This window comes from Plecotus auritus, assembly GCF_963455305.1.
Source record: "Plecotus auritus genome assembly, chromosome: 1".
NCBI lineage: Eukaryota > Metazoa > Chordata > Mammalia > Chiroptera > Vespertilionidae > Plecotus > Plecotus auritus.
This window is the reverse complement of record NC_137770.1, coordinates 218,903,197-218,918,435: the sequence shown is the minus strand read 5'-3', so window position 1 is coordinate 218,918,435 and position 15,239 is coordinate 218,903,197. Positions and strand designations below refer to the sequence as shown.

Genomic DNA, 15,239 nt, shown 5'->3' with positions numbered 1-15,239 from the left:
TTGTTTTTTTGTTGTTGTTTGACTTACATAGCATATGTAATCTGAGAGTTGTGCTGGTTTAGACTGAATACTCTGGGCATAGAATACGTGGATTTGAGTCTTGGATTCAAAACTTATCAGCAAGATGATCTTTAGTGAATTTCTAAAATAATGTTGTGCCCCTGTGTTCCCATCTGTAAAATGGGGAGAATGACAGTATGTAGGCTTTATTCTTCCTTCATATTTGATTGGTAACTTTGCTAAGTATAACCTTCAAGGCTGAACATTTGTCTTTAGAATTTTAGAGACATCTCCCCCCTAGTTTTCTGGCATTGCTGAGAGACATCTCATGGCTCTCTAATTCTTTTTCCTTGATTGTGATCTACTCCATCACCATTCTCTATCCCTAAAAACTCAGAATTGCCAGTTTATCTTTGAAGTTCAAAAGGTATATTTTCTTATTTTGACTACAAGCTGTTTTCTTTTGATGCCATAAATCTAGGTTTTTGCAGTGAATATAAGTTCTCTCTCTCTCTCTCTCTCCCTCTCTCTCCTTCTCTCTCTCTCTTACACATGAACTAAACTCATGTCTACTTCATTCACCACTGTAAACCTAGCATGATGCAAGTTTTCAATAAATATTTGTTGTAAAAGAATGATCTATTTTAAATCCAAAAGATATTAACGCACAAGAATCCAAGGACTTCACTTTATTGTACTTAAACCACTGTAACTAGGAAAAATAATACTAGAATCGATGTGACTCCACTGAGTATCTGCTATTATGTTTCTTCAGTTAACATTTTCAGTGTTATGTTCTTTCCGCATATGTTTTATCTTGATCTTGAAACAATCTGGAAAGGTAGATGTCATTTTTATTTTTCACAAATGAGGACTCTCCACCTCAAAGATTGGCCTGAAATCACCCTGGTGGGAAATGGTAGAGCCGAAACCAGAATTTATATCTGATTGGAAAGTTTAGGGTTCTTTATAGGTACCATGCATATATTGAGTTATTCTCCTGAAGCCAGTACGTTCAATTTATGTCCACTTTGTATTTTTTCCCCAGGGTAGTGATTTGTCATATTTTGATAATATCGCCAATTTTTTTCAGTTTTCCACCCTGCTATTTTTTCTCTCCTTTGGGACTCCACCTTCACATATTATTTTCTTAGACAAGTTTCAACCACCTTTATATAAGTACACAATATTAAATTAGTCTTCTCAATGTTTGAATGAAAGGTCAAACAGTTTCTTTCATTAGTTAGTCAAGTGTGTCTCATAGTATAAAATAAAACAAAATAATGACATACCCAAAAGAGTCTATACACAGGTGATTTATCAATTATAGCATTTGAATTTTAGCTTCAAAAATCTTTTTCTCAGTCTTTTGAAAATTTAATTATCATGAAACATCATAGTTAGTTTTTTTGCCCTCAAGTTTGAATGGTTATCATTAGTATCAGAAAATTAAGCAAATAATCTAGATGACTAAGAAAAAATTCATTGACAACCATCTCCATGTATATAGTCAATATACTATATGACTAAAATTACGTTGAAATTATATATGTTATAAAGCGAGTGTATTTGAATATTTTTATTTGGGCAACTGAATACTACATTGTATATAATTGATTCATAAAATTGTTTTAAAAAATGAAAAACCTGTTATTTTCCTTGCGCTCTCTCAAATATAGCTTCTTGGTCAAAGCTTACAATAAATTACTTTAAAACAGCTGATATATCAAAACACTTCTCAACTCTTTTAAAAATCTGATTATAAATAGATTTTTTCCCAACATTAAAAATAAGTTAAATCAAGCTTAAGAGATTTTAAGCAACTTGTCAAGATGCCATGTAGTCTTGTGGAGAATGAAATGCAGGAACCATAACTATAGCTTCAGTTACAGCAATGAGACAGGTTTTCATAGTTCAGGAATATAAAAATCAATATACTGTCCCTCCTTTGTGCTCTTAAGAGAAACTAACAAGGAAGTAAGCTCTTGTCTCTGCTGAGATACAAGAAATAATAGGCCCTAATTTGGTAAATCTCAAAATAGATGACTTTGATGATTTATTTTAGAAACCAGCATAAGAAACCAAAATTCTTACACACAGAAACATCTATGGTTAGTTTTGAAAAGGCTCCTCAAAAGACAAAGAAAGGGAGAAAATACATAAATGTAAATGGTTTATATATGATGACATTAATTATCTCGAACTAAATATTATAAAGATGAAAAGTTCACCACACCGTAACTACTTTAAAAAAAAATAAAGACATGAACTCTCATAATTGAGGCCTTACGAGTTCATTATAACAACAAAATATAGTTTTATTTTTAGAATATTTGTCCACTGGCTAGAATAATCCAGATTATCTATAGTACTAGGATAAAATGAATCATTTTTAGATTTGAACAGCATAACACCTCTATCTGACTCACTAATACAGATGGTATGAACAGCATAGGGAATTTCCTATTAGAACTTCCTTCTTAAAAAGTACTAAGAAAAAGACAGTGAAACAACTATTGAGTTATTTTTATGTTTCAGTTAAAATCATGTGAAAAGTTAAGCAATCATAAACGATCTACTACTGCCCTTCCTAGATGAAGAAACTCTCCAGAGGTTAAATCATGTCTCCAGGCTGCCAGAACCCATCTCTGTCCACTGCAACACACAACTTTTTAACAACTCCCAACTTTTTAAATTATGAGCAGCTAGAAGAGAATTCTGGGGCCAGTTATGATGATCACCACATACATATTGTCAAACACAAAATTACTGTTTAAAACAACACATCTCTTGATGCCCTTAAGTAAGCACTTGCCTATTAGGTTGTAAGGAAAACTTGCACTTCTAATGATAATGGAGCACACAGGTTGTTATTTCAGAAAACCACTGGCTAAATCTGCTTTTATTTATGAAAACACAGATTCCATTTGTAATATTGTGAAGATGCATGAGAGCCCTGATACCTATTTTATAGAAATATTTTCTGTAATTTTCCCATAATATATTCAAAGCAGTAAGCCATTATGACAAAACTTATATATAAGGAATAATTAATCAACTAGTACATTTGTGTCCATGCAAAATGTTTTAGTTTCTAAAGAAAAAGTATAAATAAACTAAAACTAAAAAAGAAAAAGCATTGAGTGCCAAACATTTTCTGGCATGTCTAGTATTACTTGGCATAATTCAATCTATTCTCTATTTTCAGAGAGAAAATATAGTTGTTCTATCTGCTGGTATTGACAAAACTATTCACTGTTGGTATATACTAAAATCAATCATAATAATAATTCATTTTAACAATGATGCAAGTAGTTATAAAGGCATATTTTTATCTGCATAGCAATCGTGTTTTACTCTTGAGGATCACATCATACAATAATGTAAGTTTAAATGTAGATTTATATAAAACAAAGTCACACAATATACTCATACTTGGACTACTCAGTATGTCCAAGATCTTTATAGGATCTAAGTCCTAATCTATATATTTTAACTTCATTCATCAACTGCTCCTATAGCTAGATACAATACCTCAGCAGTTTATTTTTTTTTTTCGGAATGATTTAAAAGTTTTATTGAAAGGTATTACAACCCAAGCAGACCTATTAAATTGGAGACTTGGGGTTGATATTCTCAGACTCTCTCTGTCTTTCTCACACACCACACCACACACACACACACACACACATACACAGAGCCAGAACATCATTTATATCATCATACAATTTTTATTTTCATGTAGACAGCCAATTAAAATAAAAATCTTTGGAATCTGGCTTAATAAAATATGCATATTTATTTCTAACATAAATATAACACATGAACTTGGTAGATTTAGCCATATTTATAATTTACTTTGATGTAAAGCCCTCCCCCCATAGCAAAAAAAAAAAGGGGGGGGTAAGGAAAACAAAAACATTTGTATATAGAAAAGCATCATACATACCATGCTATGAAACTCGTTAGTTTCTAAAATAATCATTTCTATAAAATGCGGAATTATTAGAAAGTTCATCAATGTCATCTATTCACTACATTTAGTAGGAAACCCATTTCTACTCCTCCTCCCCACTCCCAGTAACTGAGTCTTTACTAGTTTTGACCACGTTTCCAATCGGAAACAACTGGACTAACCTCCATGCTCCACACATAGGTTCATGTCATTCTCTCTGAAAATGGGTAGACCTAATCAGAAAAGAAAATGATGGTAAAATATTGCACAGGTACCTGGGGAAACGCAAATGACTTAGAATGGTTTTTGGAAAGAAAGAAAAAGCGAGAGGGAAGGGGGCAGGCACGAAAGAATAGTTCTCCCAGTCCTTGCATTTACTCACCAGTTTCCCAAATGCAGGGTCAGCAACAAGAACATCAGCCTCACCCCTCTACTTTGACTCCACAGAAGAAAAGGGGAGAAGAGAAAAGCTTTCCAAGAACCCATCAGAATCGCTTTTCTCCGCTGTCTTCTTCAAGCCGGGACTTTCTCTCCCACCTAAGCTGCAGCCCAGGGAAGGAGCACCAGAAGGGAAAGTGTGGGAAGGCGATACACCTCCCGACCAGGTAGGATGCGACTCCCAGCGGAATGGAGCCGGGGAGCCAATCGGACCGAGAGGCTGCTGGCATAAATTATCTGAAAAACGTTTGGGCCAATCAGCGACCCTGAGAGGCGGGTCTCCCCCTACTAGAAATCGAGCCCAGTGGGGAAAAGGGCTCCGTCTTTCTAAAAGAAAAACAAACCTCGACTCCCTCGCAGCCTCGGGAAGCGTTGGAGTGGCCTAGACAGATTTCCTCCCGAGGGAAGGAGGGGTCCCTCTCCCTCCTGGCTGCCCTCCTGCCTGACGATTGGGGCGCCGCTGCCTCCTTCCTCTCCCGCGTCTGGATTCCGAATCTGTCTTCCGAGACCCGTGGGAAGATTGCAGTCCCTAATTGGTTTTCCCCAGGCTCGCGAAGGTTCTGCTAATTGTTGTTAATTATCATTCATTTGGAGTGTAGGATGGTGTCTCATTTCTCGAAGCAGCCCCAGCACCTGGCACAATGCCCGGCACAAATGAGTCCCTAAAATTCCGAATGAATGAACGGGCGTGCTCAGTGCATTCCTGGTAATCGCATTCCCTAACTCCTTTTCTCCGTCTTTATGAGTGAGATGATTTGCATTCTCCTCTCCCAGGGCACCAGAAGATGATACTAATGAATAATGCCAGGCACGAACTATCTCGTTTTATAAAAACGTAAACAAAAATCCGGTTTGGAAAAGGTGCGAGGATCCACAGGAGTTATAGACCTAGTACATGGGTAATGTTGTTCTCTTATTCCCTCCCCAGTTGCCTTTGCATTTGTTGAGCTCCAGTGTTTGGTACCCAACTTCAGAGGCTCTGCTTTGAGTTTGCAGCAGAGCTCAACAGTTGCCAGGGCAACCAGAAAGCCTCTGGCAGCTTGAACAACTGTACAGGCGAAGACAGTGATGGTGGTGGAAGCAGGCTCGCTGCCCAGCCATTTCTGCTTTTATGCCTTCCTAAATCCCTGCTTCCCACACATGACGCTTGGGGTTGGGTCTTTGATGGTCTCGTTAATCACCACGCAACCACGTGGAATTGGCCAGATTCAGGGGTGAACTACAATTTACCACATAGTTACCCAAGAGCATTTGTCTCCCCGCAAACAGTTCAAGGCAGAAGTATTAGTGTCTGCCCAATCTTCTGAAATCACTTAACTGGCTTGGCGGTAGCAACGTTACAGATATTTTCTTGCCCGGGATAACAGATGGTGCAATGCTGGGCTTTTCCTCCCTCTCTTTGATTGATTCTCCATCTTTTCATTCTCTTCTGAAAATAGGTATTGACCCCCTTCTGATTCTTCTACTAAACGTTAATTAGGCAGCATTATTCTCTTCCACAAAGCACGTTAGTCAAGGCAGCTAATACCAAATAATTTATATAGCAATAAAGTTCCATTATCATTGATTTTGAGGTGAATGAATTAGTTAAAGGCGATGCCAATATAAATTTGTATTGTTTTCTTTCTTTTTTTCCTGCCTCCATTAAGAATGTGCTTTGGATAGCTAGTGCAACTGTTTTATTGGATGCACACACTAATTCACTGATCTGATTAGCCTAGTGAACTAGGAATTAATTCACTAAAAGTACATCGTGAATAACAATACTTATTTAATTATTCTTTGTGTTTTGATAAGATTTTTGCATATATTAATGGGAATATGATATTGCATAGTGTTACACAATAGTAATAATGGTTCCTCAATCAAAAATATGTGCTAAGATTTTACCCTGAAAGATACTGGGAACAGTTAAGAGAAGTTAATGGAGAGGAAAAGTGAAGGATATACCCCCTTCGGTAGTTGCATGTTGCCTGCTTATTCTTATAAATGATAAAGAATTAGAGTAATTTTCAGAATGGGAAATTTCCTGTATTTTTCAAAATCTAGTTGTTGGCCAGTTTTGTGCTGAACTTTTTCAGGTTTATTTCATTCCTTTCTTTCAAGCACTTTTATCTGACTCTTTATTTCTATGTCTCCTCTTTGATTTTTCTTTTCTTTTTTACAATATATGTCTCCTGGGAAGCTGATCTTATTCTGCTGTCACAGTTAGTTACAATTCCCTGCAAACTGTGTAAAAGGACCTGAGCCCTCAAGAACCTAAAGAAGGAATGATGGTTTGGGGTCTCAGTCAGATGTCTTGACCCTGACAGTCTGTCTCATTCAATGTAATGAATCAGCTGTGTGGGGGTGGAGGGAGAAGGATGACATATATTATGAGTCCTGAAGAAAGCTAAGAAGGTACACTGTACTTATCAAACAAACCATAGTTTCTCATAGAGGGAACACTCACCGGGAAACATCAGGTGTCTTACACGATTCTAGATTAGAAGGCCAATGGCTGCTTATAAGTAAGGGACTGGAGGAAATTCTCTCTCTTCCATTGTGGTAGTAGATTCCAACTACAGGTAATTTGACAACATTAATCAATGTCAAAGATATGTTCAGTATCTTGGGAAGTGGGCTAATCTACTGGCACCTAGAGGGTAGCGTCCAGAGTTCCTGATGCACAATCAAAAATGCAAAAGCAAGCTGTCACACAACAAAGTATTATAAGGTTCAAACTTTCAACAGTACCGACGTTGAGAAGCCTTGCAATATGGATGGGTAGCCAGATTTCCTTGCAGCTGAAGATTTCCTTACATTGTCACTGAAGTCACCATTGCTCTTCTCCTTCCTTTGAAAGACTGAGCCATAACCATTATCCAATAGTTTTATATCTAGCTGTAATTATTATCAAATCATAGTGAACAGTAATGGTCATTTTTTGCAAAATTTGTACAGGTATCACCTTAAAACAAAATGCTTGGGGTACCTATTAAAAATGCAAAGTAATGAACTTCTCTCTAGATCTAAAAAATTATAATTTTTAGTAATTATAATTTTGGAGATTATCATGCCTCAGAAAGTTTGAGAAATATTGTCCTATAAATGTCTTACAAAATGATGAGTGAGACCATGACCTGATTCTGAATGTGCTATCCTGGCCCTAGCAAAGTTGGATTTTGGCATGATTCATCCGTCTATTGTTAATTTATTCATCCAAAATATTAATTAAGAAACTCTGTGCCTGATATTAGAAATATAATGGTGAGCAATATTTACCTCATTGTGCCTCAGTTTCTTCATGTGTAAGAGGGAGATGAAAATTCTACTTAGCTTCTAGAGTTGTTTTAAGGATTAACTGGATTAATACAAGGGGGTCACTTAAAATAGTACATGTATAATAGGAATTACTCAAAAAAGGTTTGTTGCCATTGTTATTAATTCATTGAGAGTAGGTTTCAAATCTAATTTATTCACTCTAACCCTTAGTACAATATCTGGAACAGAATAGTGAGAATGCAGTCTAATAGGGAAGATGGAGGGGATCATGAGACACTGGTGTTCTCATCCACCCTCAACATTATCCTGATAATGTTGACCTGAACAAGAAGATATTTTGAGTCATGTTCCAGTTCTCCCAGTGCACTTCTCTTATTTTTTAAAATAAATTTTTATCGATTTTTAGAGAGAGAAGAAGGGAGAGTGATAGAGAGATAGAAACATCAATGAGAGAGAAACATCATTGATTATCTGCCTCCTGCATACCCCCTACTGGGGATTGAGCCTGCAACCGGGCATGTGCCCCCACCGGGAATTGAACCAGTGACCTCTTGGTTCATGAGTCGATGTTGATGTTCAAACACAGCAACAGTGACTGAGCAGCACTTTTTTTCTTATGGCCATAGCTATATACTTCAGTCAAAACAACAATTGCAGGTTTCCAAACTTATCACTCACTGTCATATTTTATTGTCTTGTCATGCTACTCCCTCAGCTTAGGAGGCCCTTACCTCTTCTTCATCTGTTTAGATTCTCTTCATTCTTCCTGATTAAGTTTAAGGGCCACTTTATTTTTTCCTTTATTGATTGTTTACTGCATGCTAGCCTGTGGTATAGGTCTGTCTATTAATAATAATTGATATTTATTGTGTTCACTATGTGTCACCAGGCATTATTCTTAATGGTTTCAAATTATAGGTACATATAGTTCTCTTTTCACTTATAACTACCACTTCATATTTATATCATAGAACATATCATTTTTTGAAACTATCTGTATTTCTTCTCAAACTGTCAGTTATGTGTTTTTAAATTTTATACCCTAAACACATGAATGTTTTTAATTACTATATATATTTCTATAGCCATTAAGGGATCTCTTTTACTAGCATAGGTCTCAAGGGCTCATATCTAAATAGACAAATGTCAGATCTTATTGCTTGATTTATTCCTTCCCAACAGTACATGGGAATCAATTATTTTTCCAATTTCCAGGTTGCCATGATCAAAACTTTAAAAGCCCAGGCACCTTAGTTTATGCAATCAAATTATTATGTAATGTAAACAGAAGAAAGGGCCAGCACAAAGAGATTTCAAGACTGAAGGCACACCCCTTTTTTCGTTAATCTGCTCAGTCTCAATCTTGTACTTGACCCCTCGAGTGCAGCCAAGAAAGGGAGTCCAGAAGCTGGTCCTTGGTGGCAGGTGGCATTGGATCTATCTATAGCTTCTAACCTTAAGTCAAACCCTTTTGTTGTTGTGTGTTTCTGTATTATCCCTTCTGAATCTGAACCTTTGCCACTTGTTCTCTCCACTCTTTCTTGTATCTTCCATATTTTCCTTCGTACACCAGCATGCAAGTGTGCTCATGCATAACATCAAAATATACATAGATATTGTATTAACCTTCTTTCTTTTATGCCTATCACTTACTCTCATTAACAGTAGTCTTTCTCTACTTGTTCACCACCCAAACACTCATCAGTCTTTGTGGTCTGACTTGTGTCCCCATGACACCAATGCCTCCATGTTGCTAAATCCAGTAGAGGATTTTCATGCCCACCTGTATGGTCTATCCTCTGCATTCAACTCAGTTGACCATCCCCTCTTTCTCAAAACACTCCTGGAGGTTAGGATGCAATGCTTTCCTGGCTTTTCTGCTAAGTCTTTAGCAAACACTTTTTAGGCTGGTTCTACCCAATTTCAACATTTGGGGATCCCTCAAAGATCAGTTCTTTCCTTTTCCATCACACTCTCACATTGTGCAGACTCATCTATATCTCAAGTTACATATGTTATTTTAAAATGGAAATATAGTCCCTCAAATAATAACGCAATCCCAGGAATTTCTCTTGGGCTTTAGGCACATATATCCAACTAATACCAGCCAGCTAGTCAAACCAGAGACCTCAGTTTTGCTTAATATATGTGTTATCTAATTTACCATGAACTCTTTTGATATTTCCAAATATTATTTCTAATGTACCCAGTGTAAATAGATTGCAGTGATCATGGACTCATAAATAAGATAGCCTGGGTTTGAACTCAAGATCCTCTACTAAGAGTAAGAAGCTTATTTTTGCAATGTTTTAATTCCCATACGATTGTGTGAAATAAATTAGTCAATTTATATTAAGCTCTTAGAACAGTGCCTCACACATAGTAAGTGCTCAGATAACTTTAAATTAATACAAATAAATAATGCTATTGTTAGTATCATTATCCACCTTTCTATCTTACTGGCACATAATCCAAACAGCCATCATCTCTTACTTGGATTACTAAAACACCTTCCATTTCTAATGTTCCCTCCCTCTAATTATTCTTTATATAAATATCACAATGGTCTTTGTAAAAGGGTAAACCTGGTGATGTTCTGCTTAAACCATTCAATGATTTCCTATTGTACATAGGACAAAAATTGAATATTATTATCATGGTCTTTGAGACACTCCAGTTTCTGACCCCTATCCCTCCCGCCCCACTCCACCTTGGCAGTTCTTTTTTTCCTCCTCAATATGTTTCAACCACAACGACCTTCCTGCAGTATTTTCATTGCCATGACTCGTTGATAGGGGCTTTGAAGATGATTTCTCTCTACCTGGATGACTCGATCTCTTCACCCTTGATCTGGCCATTTCCTTGTCCCCTGTTAGTCTCAGTTTCACTGGCTCATCTTCAAAGAAAGCCCGATTTCCCCAAATCAATTTAAGTCCTCATTATGCCATCTAGAAGCACTCAGTATTTTCTCTTTCTTACTCTTGCTATATTTTATAATTCACTGATTTATTTAATTCAAGAAATAGTCACTGAGCCCTGGTATTTCAAGCACGTTTCCACATACTACAAATACCATAATAAACTAAATTTGCATTCTATTGAGATTTCTACAATATAAATTATACACTTTTATTTTTAAACATATTTTTAAAAACCTTGTATTTCATTTTTTGTCTCTTATCTGGACTGTGATTTTTTGAAACTAAGAGAATTGGTCCTTTTTTCTTTTTCCACACTTTACCAATGTCTGGTATACTGTCTTATTATAGCCATTTGTTGAATGAATAAATGAATTAAGGAATGAACTAAACTGTTCATGTACTTACTATCTCTATAACTTTGATTATTATTTTTCATTTCTGTAAGCTTACATTTATTCTCTATAAAAGTATAGGATATTGATATGAAGTTTGTTGAGTTGATATGATATTATTAGATAACATAAGAATACTTAACACATAATAGCCCTCAATAATTGGCAAGAATTTAGAATTAGATGGGTAAATGTTTGTAAGCTTATTAATTATGTAATTAAGTTATATTAGAAAAAGGAAGGAATGTAAAGTCGGGCAACATAAATTTAAATCCTGTCTACAATAATTATTTTTGTGACCTTTGGCAAACCACAATATCTGTCTGAACCTCAGATTTCTCAATTACAAAATGTAAATGACAATTATTTCTACCAAAATGGGTATAAATAGCAAATATAGTAACCCTAGTATAACTCTTGATAAACTATTAAGTGATATAGAACTATCAGTTATTGATTTTATTATCACATTTTGATGATCAAAATGACAGTAATTCTAAAAGTCATGACAAAGAAATACAAAATATCAAGAGCTAACAATTATGTAGTCCTCACAGTTTTCTAAATGTTGAGTATCATAATTGATTTAGTTATCTTAACTTATTAAAAGCCTCTAACAATCCATTACTTTACAGATGAGAAAACTAAAGAATAGAGATTTAGTAAATTCCCAGGTCACACAGCAAGTAAGTGGCAAAGGGGGATTTCAGTCTAGAGAATCAGGTTTCAGAGCTCATTTTAAAACCTGCTATGTGATGTTGTCTTTTGGATGACAGATGAGTCATGATTTCTGCTTTGAAGGAAATTGTTCATATTTCTGCCAAGGACATCTTTCCCCACTCAGGTTAACCAACGTTGTTATATCAGTGACTACATACCAGGGCATTATTGTCCCGAACACCTGTCATATTTTATTTTAAAAGGCCATCCCATAAAAATGCCAAAGGTGGGAAAGGGTGTTTGAAGAATGACCCTTAAGCAGCCATGTTTCAAAGGCATAGAGTCCTGTTTAGGATATGAGACACATACAGGAAAGAGGTCAAGCACTTGAAGATTTATCAGAGCCTGACATTTAAAAACAACCTAAAGGTCCTGATGAAGCTTTATTATACCAATTATTCATTTGCCTCATATATAGCCTCATATATTTTATTTTAAAATGTCTCGCTAACAGGAGTGATATTGAAATAGTAGCCCCCTCCAGTGTGTGTTGGAATGGCTCCTATCTAGTACCCAGCTCCCTAGTCATCCAGTTCATAGCCCACAATGTATCTATTTATATGGGTTTGGCTAACAGCTAAAGAATAATGTAATTTCCTATGGCAATTAAAGCCCAGAGAGAGAGCCTCCTTCTACTTGCATTTTTCCAATCTCACTTTCTCACTGTAGCTCTTGGTTCAACAAAGAATGCAACAACTATGTGTAAATACTGGGAAACCATTTATAAATTTAGAATCATCAGGTCTCCTCTTAGCCCCATGAGGAAGTGCCATGTGCACTAAGAGTTGTTTTATTGACAGCCATCTGGAGCTTATTTTTATAAGAATGAATTCTAAGTATGTTGGATCAGAGTATCAGGAATATAATGCTATGTTATCAAAATGCATTGAAATTGAGTACATGTTCTAAGCAAAGATACTGGATTCAATATGTTTAATCAAGGAGTTAAGGGTATTTGCTTTGATGGTTGATTAAACCCTGACCCAAAGGTAACAAATAATAAAGTTTAAAAAAAATCTGTGATATTAAAAGTGTCCCAAAGTTTTAGAAAGAAATGCATGTTAGCATGGATTTGTCCTGCTCACCACCTCCAATTTATGCCTCTAACTTTGTCCACGTTCATGTTCTTAACCTTCATGTATTCATCAAGGAAGCCCCAGCAGCCTTGAAGAGCTCCCAGGTGCCTATGACCTGTAGACCAGGGACAACAGTAGGAAGTGCTGCTATCAAAATAGGTTCCCCAAATTCCATGGACAGCAGAGGCAATACCTTCTTTTTAACCTCTAACCAGATTGCAACTACTAGACAAGTAAATTAAACAAGAAAGTTAATTCAATATTTAGGTTGTTTTCCTCAAGTGTGGGTTATTTTGAATTTCATATTTCACTCTTCCTCTGATTTGTAAAGAAATTTTCCTTAATCTAAATAAACTGTTACCATAGGTATGAATTAATGAGTGTGAAGTCATATAGTACATATTTTCTGTTAAAAACACCTTTAATGTATTAATGGGAAGTGATTTTAAAATTGCTGTAACACATTAATTCTTATTTGAAAATGGTACAGGTTGTGTTTTACATCTATGTATGATGACATAGAAGCCAGTAGTACATACTCTTGGCTTCTATGTGAGCATACATATTTAGTTCTTCTCTATTAGTGCCCTTTATATTTGACCACCTTTACCCTTTACTATTGCCCCCTTTCCTCTAGCAACCTCCATACTGTTGTCTGCGTCTATGAGTTTTTGTTTGTTTGTTTTTCTTGTTTGTTCATTTGTTGCTTTCAAGGAAAAATAAGAAAAATCTTCCAGAACTTAGATAATCTGTCTGAAGGAGATATTTAGAGGCACATTTAATGTGTTTTACTTAAGAAAAGAAGAAAGAAAATGGAAGAGAAAAAAAATGCATGTTGCTGTCCTTGTTTTGTTATTGTTTCCTTCTTCTTTTTTTTTTTTTTTTTTAAGGGAGAATTTCTCAGGAAGTAGTCCTCAGATTGAAGATTCTATTAAATTATTTCATTTTAAATGAAAAAAATTTATTTCATTCTTTCCTTGAACTCTGACCTATTAGCACACTGGGAAAATATAGAAATCTTAAAATAAAATAAAATTTAAAAGCTTTAAAGAAAAAGAAAATAGTAACTTTACAGTAATAATAAAATTTGCATCACATTTCTCTATTTCATTCAGGATATTAGAAGTAACATATGTCTCTAAATTTCTAAATTAAAATTTTCAACTATGAACTGTGTTCCCAGTAATACTTTAAATTTGGAAGATAAACAGTGATCGTCAGTCAAAAATTACTCTCCAGATATTGTAAGTTCATCATTTTATTATTTGAAGAGTTTTGAAATAACTACATGAGAATGTAAGGCAGGTTTATTTTTTTACAAAGTGACTTAAATAAACAGAGAATACAATCAATGTTAGCTACAAAATAAAATGATTAAAACAATATTGCCCTGACCTGTTTGGCTCAATGGATAGAGCGTCGGCCTGCAGACTGAAGGGTCCCAGGTTAGATTCTGGTTAAGGGCATGTACCTTGGTTGTGGGCACATCCCCAGTAGGGGGTGTGCAGGAGGCACCTGATCTATGTTTCTCTCTCATTGATGTTTCTAACTCTCTATCCCTCTCCCTTTCTCTCTGTAAAAAAATTAATTAAAAATATATTTTAAAAAATATATTTAAAATCTAAATCATTTCTTTTGCATAGTGAAAGACATTAAGTTATCAATCATGGTCTATATTTTAAAACAGTTGATTATAGTATGAAATGTAGACCTGATTAACGTAATAATATATTACAATAATATGGTTAATCACTGGAATAAAAAATGGTTTAATTTAATTATCTGTAATGAATAAAGATGAAAAATCTTATGATAATACTAGAGGCCTGGTGCACAAAATTTGTGCATTGGGGTGGGGGGGTCCCCTTAGCCCAGCCTGCACCATGTCCAATCCAGGATCCCTTAGGGGGAGTCAGACATCCCTCTCACAATCCTGGACCACTGGCTCTTAATCTCTCACCTGCCTGCCTGCCTGGTCGCTCCTAACTGCCCCCTGCTGCCAGCCAGATCACCCCACACTGCTCCCCTGCTGGCCTGATCACCCCACACTGCCCCCCCTGCCTGCCTGGTCGCCCCATGTAGCCTGCTGTACAGTCGTTTGGTTATCCTTCACTAAACCCCTACTGGCCTGGTTGCCCCAAGCAGCCTGCTTATTCAGTTATTTGGTCGTCCCTCACTAACCCCCCTGCCAGCCTGGTCATAGATAGCCATCTTGTGATGGCATGAGGGTCAATTTGCATATTACCTCTTTATTATATAGGATTGATAGATTTTTTTAAAAAATCATTCAAGTAATCTAACATACATTCATTATTTCAAAGAAATAGTAACACATTTAGATTTTAATCTTTACTTACTAAAAACATCTCTCAGAAATCTATAAAAATTTCAAACAATCATGAAAAAAGAGATATATTTTTAACTATAGACAAGAATGATACTGTTATACAACACTATGAGTATTTTATACTGG

The 15,239-nt window shown here is 35.7% G+C and overlaps 1 protein-coding gene across 2 annotated transcripts in view; it reads right to left on the bottom strand.

Moving 5' to 3' along the window:
• GABRG1 (gamma-aminobutyric acid type A receptor subunit gamma1) overlaps nt 1-4,604 on the bottom strand; it is a 43,240-nt gene extending 38,636 nt beyond the window's left edge. The window contains exons 1-2 of one of the 2 annotated variants that reach the window (XM_080677122.1): nt 4,338-4,575; nt 4,138-4,188 (exon numbers count right to left, since the gene is read on the bottom strand). In XM_080677122.1, the coding sequence (XP_080533248.1) occupies nt 4,138-4,154 (17 nt within the window). In that variant the 5' untranslated portion in view covers nt 4,155-4,188; nt 4,338-4,575. Of the gene's footprint in view, nt 1-4,137; nt 4,189-4,337 lie in introns of both variants that reach the window. The other variant, XM_080677121.1, reaches the window with a different exon arrangement.
• Nucleotides 4,605-15,239: the final 10,635 nt, after the last annotated feature.